General features: G+C 47.8%; 1 protein-coding gene across 1 annotated transcript in view; it reads right to left on the bottom strand.

Moving 5' to 3' along the window:
- Positions 1-22,782, bottom strand: part of CCT3 (chaperonin containing TCP1 subunit 3) — a 201,329-nt gene that overhangs the window by 127,568 nt on the left and 50,979 nt on the right. The window contains exons 3-6 of the mRNA XM_086947621.1: positions 17,715-17,765; positions 16,623-16,685; positions 12,380-12,476; positions 7,554-7,671 (exon numbers count right to left, since the gene is read on the bottom strand). Of these exons, the coding sequence (XP_086803747.1) occupies positions 7,554-7,671; positions 12,380-12,476; positions 16,623-16,685; positions 17,715-17,765 (329 nt within the window). The remainder of the gene's footprint in view (positions 1-7,553; positions 7,672-12,379; positions 12,477-16,622; positions 16,686-17,714; positions 17,766-22,782) is intronic.

The raw sequence follows: 22,782 nt of genomic DNA, 5'->3' as shown, positions 1-22,782 counted from the left end.
CAACTGATTAGAAGGCACTCGCCCGACGTGGCGCTACTACAGGAAATTCATCTCATGGGTAAGCGTTGCATGGCGCTTCACAGAGGAGGCTATAAACTAGTGGCTCATGCTGGCTTTACTTCCGGCTCTAGAGGAGTGGGTATTTTGGTAAAAAACTCCTTTCCCCTTTCTATCCAGTCGACCTGGTCTGACAACAGAGGCCGATATGTTGGAATTTCGGGGTTATGGGAGGGCAGGACTGTCACGTTTTTGTCTATCTAAGTCACCCCAGCGTTACAGGTGGATACTTTCCGCGATTTGGGCCGTGTGTTTCTGACTTTGCCCATTGGAACTATGGTGCTGGGCGGGGACTTCAATACTGTACTGGATGGTGAACTAGACAGGCACCCCTCCCGTGTGCTTTTGCCTTCCCGTAGATGGCTGGCAGATTTTACTGCCGCATCGGGCTTGGTGGATGGATGGCGCCTTCGGCACCCTAGCGATGTCAGCTATACACATGCCTCTGCAGCGCATCACTCACTCTCTAGGATAGACTATGTTTTGTTACCGGCGTCTCAGGCGGCTCTTATTCAGAAGTGACTCATTTGGCACGGCGGGTGTCTGATAATTCACGGATATGGCTTCGATTGTGGATGGGACAGGGTGATGTGGGTAGGGTGGCACCGATTAATGTGTGGCGTCTGAAAGACCCTGCTGTCAGGAAGGAACTTGTGCGTGTCACGGATCGCTACTTTCAGGAGAATGTAGGTTTGGTTACATCGATGTGTTAACTGTGGGAGGCGTATAAAACTGTTGCGAGGGGGGAGGTTCTCTCCCTTGTATCTGGGCAGAAGAAAAAGAACAGGGCAGAAATAGATAGAGTGGAGCCGGAGTTATTGGTCTTGGAGGCTGCTGTCTCCTCCGGGAGTGACCCTGGGGCGGGGCACCGCCTCTGGTTGCTCCGGGATGAGTACAGGACCCTGACATGTGACAGAGCAAAGACGCAACATGCTACCACGCAGAGTAGAATATATGAACATGGCGACAAGGCCGGGAAGTGGATAGCGTGGCTGGAGAAGGGTGATTGGGGATCTCGATTGGTACCAGAACTGCGTATCGCGGGTGCGGCGGTTTAGTCAGACCCTCAGTTAATTGTAGACGAAATTGCCCGTTATTTTGAGGAGGTTTATACCTCGACTGGGGACCTCACGGAGGGAGAAAATGCCGACATGAGTCCGGATATTCCGATGCCGGTTCTGACGGCAGAGCACAGGGAATTTTTGGACTCCGCCCTCATGAACGATGAGGTGGCGATGGCCATCAGGGGGGTTCATTCCGGCAAGGCTTCGGGCCCAAACGGTCTACCCATTGAACTGTGTAAGCTTCACGCCAACCGTTTGGCCCCGTACCTGAAAGACATGTATCTAGAGAGCAGGGACCGCGGTGAGTTACCATATGATCAACGCATAGCCAATATTGTGCTTATTTATAAGGATGGCAAGCCGCGCCTGGAATGTTCATCATACCGCACGATCTCCCTGTTAAACGTAGAGCCTAAAGTGTTGGCCAAACTGCTCGCCGCCCGACTAGTGAAGGTCATAACGACGCTGGTGCATCCGGTTTTATGCCGCGTCTGAACACCGCCCTTAATCTCCGACGGCTCCACGGGGTGGCGGCGGGTGCATCTCGCATCCATGAACCGGCCGTGTTGTCCCTGGATGCCACAATGGCCTTTGATCGAGTGGAGTGGCCATACCTCTTTGCGGTTTTGGAGAAGTTGGGATTTGGCCCCGAAATTATTGGTTGGGTTCGCCTTCTCTACTCTGCTCCCCTGTCTCGTGTGGTCGTTAACAACCATAGATCCCGCGACACTTCACTTGGGAGGGGCACTCTTCAGGGTTGCCCTCTCTCACCACTTTTGTTCGCCCTCGCACTGGAGCTGCTTGCGGCCTGGGTACTGTGAGAAGGTGGCCCGATATGCAGCGTTCGCTATTCTAGCGACCACTATGTATCGTTCCAACGACCCTTATGGTTATTGGTTGTAAGTCAACCTTAGACCAGCTATCCTAGTAGCGTGGATACAAGCAGTCTTCGGGCTAAACTCTAGAGGGCGTGTTAAGCCAGCTGTAATACCATCACATACCCCTTGAACACCCAGTGAAAGGACACCACACAAGTGTTATGAAAATAAACAGTATTTATTAGAATCACAACAGCCCTGTACTCTTTATGAGGACAGGGTACTAAGCACAGATCAAAAAGCTCTTAGAAAATACTTCAAGTGCACAATTAAAAACAAGTGCCCGAGGGCACGGAAAGTTTAGTGGTCTCGGGCGGACCCGACAAAGCAAGCCGGAAGCGAGGGACTCGGGACCCTAGAGTAAGGAGGCTATGCAGGCACCGAAATGCCGAAGTTACCTAGCCACGAGGGCTGCGGCTGCACAAGTCTTACAGGCGTCGGGGGTCTTCGCTGACGAGCCAGGAGCCGGAAGAAAAGGAGTTGCTGGCCGGCGACCAGTGATGAATAGTTCGTAGAGATCCAAGCCTGGATCAGTGATTGTTGACACCTGAAAGCAGAGGGGACCAAGTTCGTACTACTAGCCAGTAGTCAGAGGGTACCAGGAAGGCACCGGATGGCCGTCACCTCGACTAGGTGAGTGGGCGACGCTAGGCTCTGCAGTCTCACGGACCAGGAGGCGTTGTCGGCGACCAGGATGGAGGTGCGAGCTGTCCCACGAAGGTTGATGCTGTCGGCGTAGCTGGGCCCAGGATTGGGGCAACAAGCCTTGGCAGATCTCAGGGCCACGTGGTGGGCCTAAGATGGCGTCTTGAGTGGACCAGGAGGGTCCGGAGTGCTCCTCTCGAAAAAGGGAGCAAGGGCCGGTCTGGAGCAACCAGACCAGCAGCGTTGGTTGTCGGATGTCGTCAAAGAGGGACACAAGCCAGCGGCTAGTGACCAGACAACGTGCTGGGCAGCGAGCAGAAGGGCCCCACGCAGATCGTGGAGATGCTGGGAGACTGCACTTCGGTGCTGGAGCTGCTCAGGGTCGGGGCTTCTCGGACCCCAGAGCACTCACCAGAGAATTGCTTCGATGGTCGTGCTGGTTAAGAAAGCGTGCAGGTTTTGATGATGGCCGGTCCCTTGAGGTCTCGTCGCACCCACAGATCTCAGCTGAGCTGACGACGTGGGTAGAGGTCAGAGGTGCCAGGGAAGCCGGTTCTCGTCGAGCTGGGCCGTCGGATCCTTGAGGAAGGACTTGCAGCAAACCGCAGAGTTCTTAGATGGTGCCTGCGGATGCAGGGTGACTACTCCTTAGCCACAAGGGAGAAATCTTAAGAAGAGTCTCGAAGTCCTTTCGTAGAAAGTATTCTTGATTCAAAGATGATCTAATTTGGAAGGGCCCCCGCTCCGGCCTTTATCCTAAAGAAAGTGGCGGGTACATGACTAGGTCCGGCCCTAAGGGTGGGACCAGGAAGGGGGGTAGTTACACCCCTCTCCCCCTGCTGGACCTTCCCCAGGTCAGGGGCTGCGCGCCCCTGGAACTGGTTCTAGCCGGCAGATGCGTAGTGAGCACCGGGGTGCCACTCCGTAGTCACCTTCTTGCAAAGCCCTACCTACCCAGAATACACAAACCCTGTCTGGGACGGTGCGAACACCGCCCTCGACAGGAAACCCTTTGTCCAAGCTCTCCTCGCTGGAAGGACTCCCAGCAGCAGGAGGTCAGACTTGTGTCTGTGGTGGCAGCGTCCATTCTGTGGAGCTGAGGCTTCAGTTAACTTTAACCGGGGTTCACAGTTACGTACATGTCGTGTCCCTCTAGAAGGGTGGAATGCTAACCTCGTCGCCAGGAATGGTGAGAGGGCAGCACCCCGATTCGTATGACACCTTACTCGACATGTCTTGATAACGCGATACCTAAGTTACCGATATGGGACGCGTTATCATGGAACAGCCATTGGGTCTTGGTTCCGCAAGCTGCAACCGGGCTCGGCTCGTGCCGGAGTCCAATTCACACAGTTCCATGCACTCTGCCTTCAGGATTGTCAAGGCCTGCCATAGGAGTGACTGATAGGAACTCGGGTGTCCATTTTAAGGTTAGGCACAGGGATACTATACCTACAGCAACGGGCGAGTACGCCACGTTGCCCCAGCTGTCGTGCAGCCAGTTGTGTCAGATTTAGATGGCCATCCAGGGGTGGCATAATACATGCTTCAGCTCCTGGTAGGCCCTGGGTACACCGATGCCCTGAGTTACAGGGTCTGACAGGGTGGCCCAGTTCCAATTGGTAATGCACCTAAGGTACATGGAATCCATTTTACAGAGAGAGCAGTAGACCTGGGGCCCTGATTGGCAGGGTCCCAGGCAGACTGTCAAAAACCAGCTAAAAACACAGGGCAAAAAGTTGGGGGCAACCATAGTCAGGAGGTACCTTCCTACAGGTACGATGGGACCGCTCGATTAGAGGGCTGCGTTGGACACCGGAGTGGGAGGATAAGATCTCGCTTTATGCTGATCACATCCTGTTGTATCGGACCTCTCCTCACAGTTCCCTGGTGGTTTTTATGGATATCCTTGCTATTTTCGGGAGGCATTCCGGCTTCGCTATTAACTGGGCGAAGTCGGTCCATTTTGTGTTAAGCGGTGATCCACCTAGAGTGCCGGTGAAGTTAAGAGTTGATCAGTTTTCGCTACCTGGGGATCCAGATATCGAAGGACCCCAAGGTACGTTTTAGCCTGAATCGGTGTCCTCCCATTGGCCAGATTGCGAGGTGATGTAGCTAGATGGCAAGGATTGCCGATCTCTCTATTGGGCCGCGCGGTCCTCTTCAAGATGGCCCTCCTGCGCTTTTTGTACGCTCTGCAGAATTCCTTTGACCCGGTGCCTCCGTCGTATTTTAACGAGATTGAATCTTTGCAGCGCGGCCTGCTGTGGGAGGGGAGGCCGCGTATTGCATTGTCAAAATTGATGTTGCCCTGGTATGATTGGGGTATTGGTCTGCCTAATATCAGGAAATACTACTGGGTGTCCCAACTGGCTTTTATCAACCATGTCATTTATGGCTCACTGGTTGACTTGGGCTATGCGATGGATCGTGGCCAGGTGCCCGGGGGAGAGTATACCAGAGTGTTGTATGCGAGGTGCGGTCGTTTTCCTTTGGTGGGTCCTCCATAGACGGCGACGAGGGTATGGCACAAGGTCAACAGGGCCATCAAGTGGGAGGGGCGAATAACGCTAGCCACGCCTTTGTGGAGTTCGGCGATGTTGGGCACTCTTTGGAAAACGAAAGGGTTTGACAGTTGGGATTTGATTGGAATTATTCAGGTGCGTGATGTGTGGGGCAAAGATAGGGTGTTGACGTTTGAGGAGTTACAGGCCAAGTACCAGCTGCATGATATGGAACGGTTTAGATACCTACAGGTCAGTCACGCTCTACATGCTGTGGTCCCCAGTGGTGTGACACCCCCAGTGGCCTCCCCGCTGGAAGACAGAGTGTTGGATGGTCATTTGCCCACCAAAGCAATATCGCTGACTTATAGGAAACTTATTAACCACGCTGAGGATCCCCTAGTGCGGCTTAGGAACAGTGGGTGGCAGATAGCTTGGTCCTGGATGAGGAGGATTAGAGGGAGGCGGTGTCATCTCCAAGGGTAGTGGCTGTCCCAATGAGACTCCGTTTGGTCCAACTACGGATTCTGCACCGCTCCTACACCACGGGCCCTGGATTGTTGAGAATGGGGTTGGCCTTATCTGGGGATGGTCGGCGAGGGTGCGGAATGCCCGGTACGTTCCTTCATATCCTGTGGGAGTGTGAAAAGGTCTGATTTCTGGACCAGGATACATCTGAAGAGGAGTGAAGTTTGGAGAGTGCGGATCAAGTTGGAGGTGCGTCGCTGTTTGTTGAATGTTTCGGAGCCCTCCGACCTCTCGATTCATGGCAAACTTTGGGTCACACTAGTTTGTGCGATAGCTAAACGCAATATCGCACAACTCTGGGGTGCTGCTCGAGCGTCTCGGGAAGTGGATGGAGGACCTCGACTGGTGTATGTTCCGGGAGAGGTCCGTGTATGTGTCGAGGGGGCGACCCCGCAAGTGGGGCAAGGTCTGGGGAGTGTGGAACGCCTTCCGGGGTGACATTTGTACGCCATCTGATGTAGATCCCGATAGTATGGAACCGGAGGACACCCAAGTCCGTTCTCTATATTCTGTTGATTTATCTCTGCTGGCGGTCTATGTTCTCATTGTATACATTGGCAGTCACTCAATGCGCTCTGGTCAGTTTTGTGTTGTGTAATGTCTATTATTGCTTAATAAAAAGAGGTTTAAAAAAAAAAAAAAAAAAAAGGATGCCTTGACCAACTGAAAGAGAAAAACTTACTATTACAATACCACACCAGTTAAGTTAATAATTGTATTGATAGCAAATAGCGGCTTTGTTCCAGAGGCTGCATTTTTTTCTTTTATTTGTGGCATATGTTTGAGTTAAATACTTTTAAGTGCATGGCATCAGCTTAAGAAGGTGAGATCTATTACCTTTACAAATGCTTGTTTCAGGATGGCGTCCGGCAAAAACCGTATACTAGAGAAATCAAGGTTGTATCAAAGGTTTTTTTTGTGTGTTTTTTAATACAACTAAACTAAAGGGAAAAACACGCTATATGAGATGGACCCGCGATTATTCCCATAAAGTAGTGACATAAATCAGGCACATCAAATAACACTACAGATGCCCACTTCAGCATAAAGGAGCAACATAAATGACTTAAAGGAGCAGTTTTCCTCAGAGGACAGAGTTTAGACTGGTTATTTAAGTGTGACACTAGGCAAAAGACCTTGGTTATTTGGAACTGGATGGACCTTTACCAAAGGCAGCAACTTGGTAGTCTTCCAACTTGGGATGCTGATCAAATGGTATACATCTATTGTCTACAAATCCATCATCAGAAACAATCAAACTGTAGCGAAGGCTAAGTCAACCTCACACACGCTGGCCTACACAATAAACACAAGGAGTTCTTTCAGTGAACTACTGTTAAATAAAGGAAGAACATAAGGAAGGACGTAAAACATTTACAAAGCCATGAAGCAGACTTCTGTTGCAAAGTCAGAGCTAAAATCTTCATTACTATATAAATGGAAATCTCACATGATTTTTAAAAGAAAGGACTATTGGCAACCGTGCACATTATTTCTTTCAAATTCATTCAACTACTCAGCAAAATCTAGGTGTCCCAGCTGTGAAATGAGATTGTGAACCTTTACTTCTAGCTACAGTTTCCCTTTTCTACTACTTAACCATGTGGCCAATGTACCGGATCTAAAAGAAAAGCGTTTCCCCAGTAACCAAAACGAAAATAGGTCACCTGCCTGTTTTTAAGTAAAACATTTGGATTGCAAAATAAAACGAGATTTTGCAACTTCTCACAGCATTGAGAAAATGAAGTCTGAGCAAAGGCAATATGAGAAAACAAAACCTGAAAACTGGTACGAGGGTTGCTGAAATATGTACCAGCGAGCAGAATCGAACAATTTGGTAAACTAAAACACAGGGCAAAGTGTTAATGTCTGCTTACCTGATTTCTTTAAGGACAGTGACCATGTCATCCAACGCTTTCCGATATGCACTGATAATGACAGTTGGGTGCATTTGTTGTTCTAAAAATTGCTCAGAAACAGCTAAAAGTTCTCCAGCTACAAAAGCAAAACAACCCCATTACTATACTGCAACATTGAAACCTTTCAACTCCATTAATTATAAGTTCAAACACATAAGTTACTTACCTTCGGTAACGATATATCTGTAAGAAACAGTAGTTAGTGTTAGATTCCTTACCTTAGAATATCCCCAGGCATCAGAATGGATCTGGAAAGTTTTGCGTAGCAGTACCCCTGTGCGTCGGTAGGCGTCGTCTGCGGCTCCGCATCAGTCGTCGGCGCAGGGATGACGTTGGAATTAGACGCCGTCCTCGCACGCAGACGTCCGTTCTTATACATAGCTTTTGAAACTAGGGCCCTCAAAGGGAAGAACCGTAACCCTAGATATCGGTTTGCGATGGGTGGGGTGGGGTGGTAAGGAATCTAACACCAACTACTGTTTCTTACAGATAGATCGTTACCGAAGGCAAGTAACTTGTGCATCTGAAAGAAACAGGTTAGTGTTAGATTCCTTACCTTAGAATAGATACCCCAGAAATACCAACCCCAGTGGTGGGTCTGAGAACCAATGATCACACCAGAAAGTCCTGGAGAACAGAACGGGCCGAAAAAGCCATCTCTCCGGACTTGGCTGTCCAGGCAGTAGTGTCTCGCGAACGTGTGCAGCGAGGCCCACGTAGCTGCCTGACAGATGTCCTGGAAGGGGACTCCCTGACTCAGGGCAGTAGTAGCCACCGTGGCCAGAGTGGAATGGGCATACAGCCCCACAGGAGGCTCCTTTTTAGCCAGTGAAAAACAAGCCTTTATGCACAAAACGACCCATCGAGAAATGGTTAGTTTGTGCACCGCCCGTCCCTTCTTAGTGCCCACGTAACCAACAAAGAGCTGGTCGTCCACCTGGAACTGACCTATGCGGTCTAGATAGAAGGAGAGCGCACATTTTGGGTCCAGACGGTGGAGCCTCTCTTCCTCTTTCGAGGGATGCGGAGGCGGAAAGAGGGCGGGCAAGGTGATGGACTGCCCAATGTGGAAGGCCGTGATTACCTTGGGCAGGAAAGAGGGAGGCGTTCTCAAGACAGAGACTCGGGATAAAAGCTGAAAGATCGGAATCATAGCCTGAATATCCCGAACCCGCTGTTTGGGAAAATAAACCCGAAACTGCACCGAATCCAGAACCGCTCCAATGAAGGAGCTTCTGAGAGGGACACAGGTGTGACTTCGGTACATTGATGGAGAACCCCAGCAGGTGCAGGAGGTCGGCCGTAGTCTGGAGGTGGCTGACGACTGTCTGGGGCAAGCCTGCTTTCAACAACCAGTCGTCGAGATAGGGGGAAGACGGATACCTCCAATCAGCGCAGTTGAGCGGTGACCACCGCCATCACTTTCGTGAACACCCGAGGGGTGCTGGTAAGGCCGAAAGGGAGCACGGTAAACTGAAAGTGTCCGTGGCCTACCGTGAACGGCAGGTAACGACAGTAGGCTGGCAGGACGGGGATGTGAAAATATGCGTTCTGCAAGTCCAACGCTGCCATCCAGTCTCCCGGGTCTAGGGTAGCTAAGACCCGAGCCAAAGTCAGCATCTTGAACTTCTCCTTCCGGAGGAAGCCGTTGACGTTCCGGAGGTCCAGATAGGGCGTAGGCCCCCTTTGCCCTTCTTGGGAACCAGAGAGTAGTGGCAGTAACAACCACACCCTACTTACGGCCCAGGAACGCGCTTGATGGTCCCCTTGGCCAAGAGGGCCGTAACTTCCTCTTGCAGAAGTTGCAAGGGATCCCCGACACGCGGTGGTACTGCGGTGGCATGGCTGGAGGGGTCGCCTCGACGGAGAGGGAGTAGCCCCTTCGGACGATTTGCAGCACCCACCTGTCCGACGTGATGGTACGCCAGTGGAGGAGGTGATGGTAAACCTTGCCCCGCACTGGCGTCGTATAGGCCTGAAAGCTCAGACTAGGAAGGCTTTGAGGCGGTGCTGCAGGAGTGGATGTGGACTTACCCGACTGTTGTCCCCCAGCACCGCCACGGCAGTTACCACGTCCGCAACCGCGCTGCTGTTGGTTCTGCGGCCTGTGGCTGGCTGAATGTGAGGGGGCTCCCCTTCCTAGGCCACGAAAGGGGCGAAAAGCGGACGTCTGCTGGCGTTGGCGGAGGCCTAAGGACTTGGCCGTAGCCCTGGAGTCTTTAAAACGTTCCAGCGCGCTATCCGCTTTGTCGCCAAAGAGGCGACGGCCGTCGAAGGGCATGTCCATGAGCATGGCCTGGACATCACCCGAAAAGTTGGCGCACCGCAGCCAGGCGTGGCGTCGAACCGCCACGGTCGTAGCAATGGCTCTACCTAGCGAGTCCCTGGTGTCAAGTCCACATCGGAAGGAATATCCCGCTAGGGCTTGGGCGAGCCGTGCCCGGGCCCCCTCCGGACACTGGGGCAGCACCTTCGCAACCGTATCCCACAGAGAGTAGGTGTAATGGCCCAAAAGGCAAGCGGTGTTGAGACCGCAGCCCCAAGCTCAGGGACGAGAACAGTTTCCTCCCAAACTGGTCGTACCTTTTGGATTCCCCATCCAGGGGAGCTGTTGGTAATGCGGTCTGGGAGTTAGAGGCCTGGATCACCAGGCTCTAGGGGGTGGGGTGAACGGACAGGAAGCTGGGGTCGCCCGGAGACAGGCGGTGGCGTCGGGCCACGTTTTTATCTACAGGGAGGCCTGTAGAGGGCATGGACCAGGTGCCCAACAGAACATCAGTGAGGGCTTCGTTGAACGGCAGTTGAGGGTCAGAGGAGCTTGCCTGCAGTCTGAGCACCTCAGTGAGATCAGTCCTCACGGCCGCGACAGGGAGCTCAAGATGTAAGGCCTTGGCCGCCCTTGTCAACACCACACTGTAAGCAGCCCCCTCCTCCGTAGCCATGGTAGGAGGGGAGACAAATCCAGTGTCGGGCGAAGTGTCCAGACCACTGGCCTCCCCCGCCTCATCTGCCCAGTCCTGTGACAACTGGCACTGCAGTGCCAGAGGGTCCTCAGACCCCTCCCAGTCCTCCTCGTCTTCCATCTCCTGGTAGTCAGGGTCAAAAGATGGAGCCGGATCCGGACCGGGGACAGTGTGGTCCGGGGACGGCGCAGGGTCGACGCCCTTGGTGACTGGGCCAGCGGAGAGGTCCGAAGGTCGACCGGCATCAGCACGGATCCAGGCCTGGGATCCAGAGGGGCCCTGCGGCGCCGAAGCACCCGACAGCGCCGAAGCACCTGCCGGCCCGCTCAGGCCCCCTGCACGGACCCGCGGTGCCAGAGGGCACCCTGGAGGAGTCAGACAGAAGAGAGAGCGACCTCATGGCCACGAGAAAAGGGTCGATCTACTCCGGCGTCGTGTGCAGCCCAGGGACCGGCAGGTCTGGAGCTGGACACGGCGCTCGTGGCTCCGACAGCCACGGGGGCGGTGTCGCCCAAACCCCGGCCGCATCGTGCGAGAGTCGGAAAAGCGATGTGACTTCTTCCGCCTCGACTTACCTGAGGAATTGGAGCCCGACGAGTGGTGTCGGCTCGCCGAGCTGTGATGACTGTGGCCCCGCAACCAGTCCCTCGACCTCCGCCAGGACCGGGACCGTGAGCGGCACGGGGCCGACTGCCAGATCTTGAGGCGCTTACGGGACCGCTCCCGCCTCCAACGTCAAAGCCCGGCAGTCTGGGCACGACTTGTCATCGTGGTCGGCCCCAAGGCAATCAAGGCACCGATGGTGAGGGTCGGTAACCGACATCCAGCAGTTACAGTCGTCGCAGGGTTTGAACGCGGGCATCCCTATCGACTCGAGAAGGATCCAAAAGAGATCGAAAAAGTTAGTCAAAAATTGACTTAGGAGTACTGCTCTTCCCGGATCTGCGCTTGCTGGCGCGGAAAAAAGAAGAAGAACTGACGTCATAGCGCAAGGGCGGCGTCTAAGTACTCCGACGGCGTCATCCCGGCGCCAACGACGGTCGCAAAGCCGCAGACGACGCCTACCGACGCGCAGGGGTACTGCTACGCAAAACTTTCCGGATCCAGTTTTACACCTGGGGATATTCTAAGGTAAGGAATCTAACACTAACCAGTTTCTTTCAGATAAGTTATTACATTAGTATTTACTAAAGTTATTAGGGATATATAATCTTGAACACCAAATTAAAGCTGCATTTTACTCCATATATTCATTTTAACACTGATCGCAAAGTCACTCTGCAACAAAGTCAAAGAGGAATAGCTGGAAAAAACATGCTTTTCATGAGAAGCTACAAAAAGTGGGATCTTTGATTTTCTAAAGGTAACTACTAATGACACAAATCTCAATATATTAAATGTCCTTTGAGCATTTACTTTAATGGCAGTGCGTAGCTGGCTAACACCTCAGAGGGCTAAGCAAGGCGTCACTGTGCTTCAATGCAAGCCAACCTAACACACTAGTCAAAGAAGCATTATCTATACCTCCAGCCTAAAAGAACTGATGTGCACTCAATTCAAACCAGCAGAAAGGCACTATACTGGGATAACGTGTCTGCGCATAAGGAGGAGGTAATGAGCAAAACGGGATTAGGATAATGGACATTAACACAAGGCAGGTAAAAGCCCCAGATACATTATTTCCCAAAAGCACACTATCCAAAAACGCCTCAAGTGGAAGGGGTAACTGGGGAAAAGGCTTGTCAAAAAAACCGTCATGGATTTAGATAAAAACATGATTATATACCAACACTATGGATTGTAGCAAACTCAAATTCATACCAAGAATAATGACTGATGTGGTTCCATCTCCAACCTCTTCATCTTGTGTACGACTGATTTCAATCATGGACTTAGCAGCCGGGTGTTGGACTTGAATCTGCAGAAATGAGAAATATAAGTGGTGCACTTCCTGTTTGCCTATTATCAAGTAAGTTACTCAAAGAAATATACAATTGAAATTGAAGGGCTGAACAAGAAATTGCTCTGTGTCTCCACCAGGAATTGGGCCTTTACTTTTAAAAATCTGGATTATCCAGTCCCATATAACTGCCAGGAGTGGGGCGAGCACTTAGAACACAGGCTGTGTACAGCCTAGTCTTTGAACGGTTCGACGCGGGCAAAGAGAAAGCAAGTTAGCAGCTACAGCAGATAAATGTTTCTGTAATTTCAACTGGATTAAGTGCTTTTTCCAAGTACACATTTTAAAATTAATACCAGTGGAAAAATAAAGGCATCTGTCAAACCACCAGTCTTTAGGGACCCAAAAATAAAGGCCCTGATAAGATCTGCTGACACCATGGCAGACACTTCAGCAACAATAAGCATCCCAAGGCCGACCAAGCCTTTATCAGAGGGAGTAGTGTGCAAAAATGAGAAAATGACTAAATCTACCTTCCAACTTGTCAAAATTACCAAATGTAGTGAAGAACGTACATCTCACCCTCATGGAAACTACTACTCCACTGGTCATCTCCAAACAAGGGCAGCAGTGTGAATAAGGATGAAAGATATGGCAAGTTCGCACACGCCACTAGTGACCTTTATCTGTACAATAGGACAACAATCATGTGCCAAAACTTTAGACCTGAAAAAATATCGACGCTTTTAAAAATCAGAACGAGCCTGCCGCGATCATAGGAACATAAATATGGATAATCAAACAGCAATGCCAGTACACTCAACTGTGGTTTCAGATTTAGGGTAAAGTGGGTGAGCTGCCACTATAGCAGCCAGCACCCCAGATAAATCACTCTGATTTATCCGTTACACCCACTGTAACTATCACTGTGCGTGATTCATGTCTAATAATCTGGGACACTTATTCAAATGAACTGCACGTTCTCTAAAGGAACATTCTACCTTTGACCTTTAGCAGGGCCTCCCTCTAAGGAGTACCTGAATTCACAGGCTTTGATAGTAAAAGATGATCCTAGTATTGGAAATTCTAGTGTTAGCCTAATGATGCTCTCATGGAAAAAACTGCAAGATGAAAACCACAAGTGGGATGTACTTCTCTAATGAGAGAACATAAAAGCAGCAAGGATAATAGACCTGAATGATTTCTCCCTTCCTTAATAAATATTAACGCTATGGCTCCTCAGTGTGGGTGGTTATACGTTTGACCTTGGTGGCAGCTGCATTAAGCAGAAACAGTTCTATCAGAGTCTAAATACAAATCTTCCCCCTATTCACCTTCCATACCAACAAATAATCTGGCAAACCTTAATAGGCTCAACTTCTTGCACCTTAGAGTTAAATGCTTTGGATCAAGAGGAAGAAAAGGGTTACAAAGCTTTGGGAACTAATTGCAACCATGTTCCCAGGAAATCAAAAGAAATGGCCAGCAATTTCTTTCATGGTTTCAAGGTCTTGGGAAAAAGATATGCACAGGCTGGAGAAAAGCGTATGCAAGAAACTCGAGCGTGCCTGGCATAAAGCCTACAATCCGGAGGCCAAGTGTGCTTACAGAACAGCTTAAAAAAAATTCCATGGGCTAAAATGTATCATCATAGACTATATTGCCAACCAAATCAAGTCCTCTGATAATTCAGTTAAAGAAGAAGATTGTTCAAGGCTTTATTAAACCGATGGTTCTGGATAGTACGATTGTTCCCTCTGCTTCCTTTTGTCAGGACATATCTATTATCTTTCAGGAGAAAGTTCAATCGATCTATTCCTCTTTCTCCCCGGCTGGGTCTCCAATTCCGCTACTACTAATTCTAGACCCGCCTAGAATCTGGTCAGAGTTCTGTGTGTTTGGCCCAGAAGCAGCTCTGCTAGTATTGAGTAAATGTAAATCAGGCTCGCCCGGTGATCCCTGCCCGGTTACGTTTTTTTTCAACTGTTGGCGGCTTGGTTCAATCAGCAACTTAACCCTATTTAGAACTCCTCCCTGATAAATGGCATTTACCCAGCCACCTGGAAAACAGCCTTTGTCCTGCAGATTCTGAAAAAAGCAGACGCCGATCCAGAAAAGCTCAGGAATTTTAGGCCCATCTCCCTCCTGCTTGTCCCGGCCAAAATCCTTGAGAAGGAAATCCAGAAGCAATTATCTAACTTATCCCGACTCGCAATCTGGCTTTAGAACTGGTTACAGTACAGAGACAGCCCTTTTGGAAGTAGCAGGAAACTGTACGTGAATCCTTACACCATAGCAGCTCTGCAATGCTTGTGCTGCTTGATTTAACTGCAGCATTCGACACAGTGTCTCATCAAATCCTGCTGGAGAGACTTGAGCACCTGGGAGTGACTGGTACCACGTTTGCCTGGTTTCGCTCATTTTTAGAGGGCCGGCCTCGGCAAGCATTTCTCCGTCCCCATGTTTCCCCACCTAAACCACTTATGTGTGGGGTTCCCCAAGGTTCGGCTCTGACCCCCCCTTTATTTAATGTTCATTTTACACCTCCTTGCCTATCTAGTAGAGAAATGGGGAGTGAAAGCGGTCTCCTATGCTGATGACACTCTGCTGGTGTTCTCTTTTAGAGTACACTCTGAGGCAGCTTTCGAAAATGTTAAGAATGGTCTGATTAACATCTCGACCTGGATGACGGATTGCTGCTTGAAATTAAACACCAACAAAACGGATGTATCGTTTTTCAAACAACCCTCTCCTCCGCTCTCCGATCTCTGGTGGGCGTCAGAGGAAAACCCCTCACTGATCCTAGTTGATTCTGCTAGGAATCTACGGTTTAAATTTGACACACACCCTTCTTGTAAATTCCAGATCTCCCAAGTCTCCTCGTCCTGTTTCTGGAAATTAAAAGCCCTGCGGAGATTCTTGTATCTACTACCTATGAATTGGACTGTAGAAGACTGGTTCACTCTATGGTTACATCAAAATTAGACTATGCAAATAGCTTATATTTGAGTCTTCCAGCTTATTTGACTACAAGACTGACGATTATTCTGAATGCAACAGCCAGACTAATTAGAAATGTGCCTCTCCGTCACCACATTTCTCCCCACCTGCGGAGCCTCCATTGGCTGCCCCCCCAAAGGAGGATAGTGTTTAAGGCTCTAACCATCACCTATAGAGCTACCAGGGATAGGGGCCCTGTTTACCCGAGACACAGACTCCGGAACTATCATCAGAGTATGGTCTTGAGATCAAATTTCCAGCAACTACTTAGTATTCCTCGTTTTTCTACAGCCAGGATTGGTGGTCGAGCTTTCTCAGTAAGAACGGTCTCTCGGTGGAACTCCATGCCTGACCACCTTCGTAAGTCAGAGAATGAACATGCTTTTAGGAAACATTGAAAACCTGGCTTTTCGGCTGCCAGTAGTCCACTCCTTTCTTTCTCCCTCTGCTGCATCAGTTTGCGCCGGGACACCTCCGTTGGAGGTAGCCGTGCGCTGCATAAATGAGTAATTAATTAAATAATTGGACAATAAAGGTAGTTGTAGCCACAAGAACACAAGGTACACACCCAGAAAGAATAAATCTACAAGGATCAGACATGGACATTTCAAGGGGGAAACAAAGGGTGAACAGGTTACTGCAAGTTTAAAAATTGAAGACTTATGCCCTGGTTATCTGCATTTTGCACCAACGACCAACGCCCCCCCCCCCCGCCCAAAATCCCTTCTGTCCCATCCGCATGCAGCATTTTGAATACAAAGTAAAACACGTTTTGAAAAAAGAACCTGAAAATGGCATCTACAGTGAGATCCATCTATGCTTTACCAGGCCACTTGACGACTCCCTGTAACTCAGCCTATATCTGATACACAGAACATTCATTCACGTAAATCAAAAATCAGCCTATGCATTAAATGGCACGCAATGCCACAGAAACCTACAAAAGGTTCAACCTAAAAAATGTCTGCTCGCACCTTAAACTTAGTTTTCCCCTTTGTGCCTGGTTGCACACAAATTGTACAAGCAGTATAGTTATATTTCTGTATATACTAATTGTATTTGTTTACATCCAGTTAATTCGAATTTTTCGTTTAAAGGCATTATACACAAAATGTTGTACAAACCTGAATCATGTGCTTTAAAATGTAAAAAGCAAACATTTACCTCTCTCAGAATAGCATTCCCATCATTGGTCATAACAATGCCACCCATTGGATCCAGAAGCATCTAAAAGGAGAAACCAAAAAAGCTCAATAACACATTAGAATTAAACATTTTGGCACAAATCTGAATCTTCCTTTGTGTATCTATATAGGTTTCCAAATAGTGATTCAATCAAAGAAGTGACTTCCCCCAAACATGTAGGTTGACAAAATATTTCATATTTAACATATTCTGATACTGCACAAACAGTGGTCTAAACATCCGCTTACTGACAATTTAACATTCTTTAAAATGCAGGATATGAAGAAAAAAACATTAAGACCATCAGAATAATACACACTGCGGAATGTACTGTCTGTGTGTAAACAGAGTAATAAAGATCACGGTTTCTCATGCCCCAAAATATTCTCTCCACAGATCTCAGAAAGAGATCCAGAATTAATTAATTTCCCACCTACCCTAACAAAAGTGATCATTGCACATAGAAGGGCATTCATCATCACTTTGCATTAGTACAGACTGTAAGACATTTAGGTTTTGTTGCGGGGCACAGTGAATTTATAGGGGGCGTGGCCAATGGTAGATACTTCATTTGTGGTTCAGGTAACTGAGCGGTCCCCGAGACCTTGTTATTGTTACTCCCTCATGTACTTTAGTCTCCTCAAATGCGTATTCCGCCATGTTTCTCTTATTCAAATGCAAATAAAACCTCGCTTGGTTCACCACCGATTCTAATCTGGTCATTTTATGCAGCACGACAATAATAAGGTTGGGGCAGCACCATAGAGGCCCTATCAATTTAATATGCATCATTATGTGTAATTTAATACATATTATGACAAAATGGTCTGTTTTGATGGAAGATATTAACTATTAAACATGGAAAGGAGTCTACTGAAAGTGAGGAGACCACCAGTGAATCAGCTGAAGAGGGCCTTTTGAAGTAACTCAGGCAGTACTGGATCAGTCTAGGTAGGTGTGTAGATGCATCAGTTAATTGTTATCCATGTTAAAGACTCTTCCACCCTCTCCCTGCGAGTGCCAATCCATGACATGGATGCTAACAGAAGTTGTTTGTGTCAAATACATCACCTTCATCATAGCCCTTGGTCCTAGACATGTTCGTATGACGTCCGCAATAGTCTGAAAATTAGAAACCAAAAATTATAAGTCAGATATGGTCATACAGTAGTACGTAAACTACCAATAAACTGAACTTTTTATTAAAATGAAGAAGTCCCCACTGAACTTCAATTCACATGGTATTGCAGATATTGTGCTGTTAAAAAATGAAAATGGAAGGCCTAAGCTTGCAACTGACCCCAAACTATGTATTGAAATTAGATTGATACGACCCAAGATTCTTCACTAGAACCCCATAAACGACTGAAGATATGGTATAATCCTAAAAGGTGAAAGGAACAGTTTACCGGTAATCCTAAATATCTTCCAGTGGATACTCACTAATGTCATAAACCTTCACTAGCAGAACCTGAAGCAGTTGCAAAATATATTTCTATATATGTACAAGTTCTTTTTTAAAGAAAAGAAAGTTGCATTTATGTATAGAAAATAGGCCTGGCAGTCCAAACATTGCCAGAATTGGCCCAATTTATTTTAAGTTATTTTTTTAAAACATCTCCAATTGTATATTGTCAGTGTAGTCTAAAGTGACAAGAATTATCACTCAAACCATGCATAACTAGAACATTAAAACTGGCACTGTGCCTTTAAGGGTTTCAACCCGTTCTCTAGTATCTCATCATACAACAGAGACGACAGTGCATTTTCACTAAGCTCAAGATCATGGGCACAAAATTCTGCGTTTAACTGTTGTCCGGGGATGTGGGAGTGGTCGTTGATTTTATTAAGGATTCCCCCTTGAAGAAAACTTAGATTATAGGTAAGACATGTTTCCTTCTCTGTCAGGGGATCCTCAGCAAAACTCATGAGCACTAAATAGAATACCAAGCTCATCCCACTACAAACAAGAAACACGGACAAGAAAAGAAAAAAAGGGCAGAACAGTTTCCATATCTATCTGAAAAGACTGCCTAATGAAGTCCGACCCACTTGGGCATCTGCTCTCGAATCGGAATACAAACAATAGGGTCTGGTAAATGTATGTATTGATCTCCATGTAGCCGCTTTATATATTTCAGAGAAGGGTACACTTTTTATCTGAACCATGGATCCTGCTTTTCCCCCATGTTCAGTGAGCTTTAAGCTTAGGAAGGAGAGATTTCATTGCTAATTGGTAACAGAAAATGAAAGACAATCCACTAGGAAATGCATTACATTGAAGTACAGAGACCAGTCCTAAGAGGACCATAGTTCACAAATAGACGGTCAGTTTGTTTGATCTCTTTTGCTTAATCAAGATAACATTTTAATACTAGACAATCAAATGAAAGAAGGATAATTTCCTCAAGGTTAGATAAACTTAGGAGAAAGGTTGGTAAACAAAATTGACAACAAAGTCGGACATTGCCTTTGCAAGAAAGTGAGGGGTAGTTCTCATTACAACATTGTTCTTATGAAAAACTGTTAAAGGCTCTTTTGGGCATAAAGCTTTAATTTCATCGACTCTGCATACAGATATTGTAACTGCTACAAGGCTGTCTTTTACAATAAATCTTGGAGTCACTTTATTTATCTGTTCAAAGGGAGGACCAATGAGTTTTGAAAGTACTTTGTTAATTTCCAATACGCGGAGGGGGCAGGGTGGATGAGGCTGAAATTGAGGGGAAAAAGATTACGTTAATAAACTTGAATTCCTTCTAAGAAATCCTACACAACTCCCATTTTAAAGAAAGCCATTAGTGAAGAGACTTCTATATGTATGTAATTGCTGAAAAACTTTTGAGACAAAGAAAAGCTGGATCTCACCAGGAGGAAAAGATATGGAATTGCCATATCCTCCTGGCATGTAGCAGGGTTATGGTTATTCTGAATACACTAGATGCAGAATCTCTTCCACTTGAAAGCCTAGGATTTCCTTGTGGAGGGCCTCTTTCAAGATGGTCATGCAATCTTGTAGAAGATTTAAGTGTCTATAATGCAAAATTCAGGAATCAAACCGCTAAATTCATATATGGTAGGTTTGAGTGTAGGATCTGGCCTATGAACTTGTAGAGAGGGTTCGGTCTGCACAGCAGCTGCCTGTGTGGTCTCAAATAGGTGAAGATCAGTGAACCATCACTATAGAAGCCATTCTGGGGCTGACAAGAACAAAAGTTACTTACCTGTAAACTGTGGTTCTCCAGTATTGGTGTCTTTCATAGATTCACATGCTTGAATATTCCCCGTCGAAGTGGGAGTCCCACGGTACATAAATAGCAGTAATATATACGCATGTATACATGAGAAATATCATAAATAAAAAATACATACATATTGTGAAATAGAAATGTAAGCTTGAAAAAAGTACCATAGAACAGAAAAGGCCCATTGAAAAGCCCAAGGGAGAATTCACTTTAGTAACGTATAGGAGTCATTATGTGTTGGTCCACATTCCAGGCAATCAGGCTGTAGCCTCCTCTAGAACCTTCTCCTCAGAAGCCCAAGTCCTCAGATTTTCGTAGCACAAGTAAGTATAAATGCTTGAGGAGAAGAGAGCCTCTGAGGGGAGGATGGGAGGGTCGCATGTGAATCTATGAAAGACACCAATACTGGAGAACCACAGTTTACAGGTAAGTAACTTTTGTTCTTCTCCAGTATTAGGGGTGTCTTTCATAGATTCACATGCTTGAATAAGAATAGAAAGCAGTAAACCGTACATTAGTCATAAAGGAAGATACAAATTAAGTTTAGGCATAACATATCACTTAATAAGTAATAAAAACCAAAACATGACAATACCTTTATGACTGGAGGCGGGTAGCAACAGAGGCTCACCTTTATCGGAAAAGATTCTGCAGCACCGCTTGACCTACTGCCGCATCCGCGGCATCTGTTGATTGCAGGCAGTAGTGCTTCGTAAAAGTATGGCTGCTTGACCAAGTAGCAGCTCTGCAGATTTGTCTTAGAGGTACCCCCGCAAAGAGGGCAGTAGAAGTCGATACAGCTCTCGTGGAATGAGCTCGAGCCGGAGCAGGAAGGGGCTTGCCAGCGCGTTGATGACAATAGGATATGGCAGACGATATCCATCTGGTGATAGTCTGTTTAGTTACAGGTTGTCCTTTGCACACTGGGCCATATGCCACAAACAATTGATCAGTCTTTCTGATGGCAGCTGTGCGTTGAATGTAAAATTTAAGGCAGCGTTTCACATCCAGAGTGTGCAAAGAGCGCTCCGCTGCAGATTGAGGTGCAGGGAAGAAAGTCTTAAGGACAATAGGTTCATTGAGATGGAAGTCACTGGGAACCTTAGGAATAAAACTGGGATTTGTTCTCAAGGTAACAGCCTCGTTGGAGAATTGCAGAAACGGTGGTTGTATAGTAAAGGCTTGAATGTCGCTGGCGCGTCTAGAAGAGGTCAGAGCAAGCAACAGAGCCACTTTCCAAGTGAGGAATTTCAGATTGGAAGAATGGATGGGCTCGAATGGAGGCAAAAGCAGCTGAGACAAAACTAAGTTGAGTCGCCATGAAGGTGGAGGCCGACGGATTGGAGGGAACATCCGAAAAAGGCCCTTGAAGAACTGTCTTATTATCCTGGAGGAGTACAAAGAGGTTACGCCATCATGGCGGAAACGAGAGATAGCAGCTAGAAAAACTTTAAGAGTGGAGTGTGATAGTCCTGATTTTGCTAGCAACAAAAAGAATGGCAAGATTTGTTCTGGCTGAGCACACATGGGATTTAGTGATCTAGTGGAGCACCAAGCGCAGAAACGCTTCCACTTCAACTGGTAAGTTTTGACAGTAGATTGTGCTCGAGCATTTGCTAGCACTGTCCTACAATCTTTGTCGATATTCATGTGTGCAAATTCATTGTACTCAGGTTCCAGGCATGAAGTTGGAGGTATGCTGGATCCGGATGACATATTTGACCTTGATGCATTGTGAGAAGATGTGGCAGAGGATGCAACTGTATCGGTTGTGTCAGAGAGAATAGAAGGAGATCTGAGAACCAAGGACGTCTCGGCCATTTGGGTGCGATCAGGATTATCCGACATGGTTGGAATCTCATTCTGTGTAACAGACGAGGAATGAGCGGCAGTGGAGGGAATGCATAGCTGAAGGCGTTCGACCAGTCTATGGAAAAGGCATTCCCGCTCGACTCCTTGTGTGGATGCCGGCTCGCAAACCTTTGACATTTCCTGTTGAGAACAGTTGCAAAGAGATCCAACTGTGGTCGGCCCCACTGTCGGAAGATGTAATCCAACGTTGGTTGGTGGAGTTCCCATTCGTGGTTGTCCGAGAGGGCTCTGCTGAGCGAGTCCGCCAGCACATTGGCCACACCTGGGACATGGACAGCTTGAAGATGTATTTGATGTAGGAGAGCCGAATCCCATATTTCCTGTGCCAGTTGTGATAGTACGAGAGACCTTGTGCCGCCCTGTTTGTTGATGTAGTGCATGCTGGTGGTATTGTCTGTCCTCACCAGCAATGTCTGTCCCTGCACTACTCTTTGAAAGGACTTCAAGGCCAAGAAAATCGCCAGTAGTTCTAAGCGATTTATGTGCCAAGTGCGCTGAGACGCCGTCCACTTGCCTCTCACGGACATCACGTCGAGATGAGCCCCCCAACCTTCTAGGGAGGCGTCTGTCGTCAATGTCAGTGTTGGTTGTTCGTCCTTGAATGAGCGACCTGTTGCTATGTTTGGAGGATGAGCCCACCACTCCAAAGCTCTTTGTATGCGGGGCGTCAGATGGATCTGGTCTTCGAACGATCCCGATACCTGCTTCCACTGGCTGTCTAGTTCTTCTTGAAGGACTCTCATGTGCAGTCTGCAGTTGGGAATCAGCTGAATGCACGAGGAAGCCATGCCGAGGAATGATTTGTACATCCGGACAGAAACGTACTGTCTTGACTGCAGGAACTGAACTTTCTGTAACATTCAGCTCTGACGTTCCTGTGAAACGAACACTTGCCCTAGCCGAGAATCGAGCGAGGCTCCTAGAAAATCTCGTTGTTGAGAAGGGCGAAAGTGTGACTTTAGGCAATTGATGGAGAAGCCTAACGTTTCGAACCGGGATATGCAGACTTGTGTGTGTTCTTG

Source organism: Lissotriton vulgaris, chromosome 12, assembly GCF_964263255.1.
Source record: "Lissotriton vulgaris chromosome 12, aLisVul1.2, whole genome shotgun sequence".
In the NCBI taxonomy this organism is placed as follows: domain Eukaryota; kingdom Metazoa; phylum Chordata; class Amphibia; order Caudata; family Salamandridae; genus Lissotriton; species Lissotriton vulgaris.
Note: the sequence above shows the minus strand (reverse complement) of the source record. Positions and strands in the feature narration are given on the sequence as shown.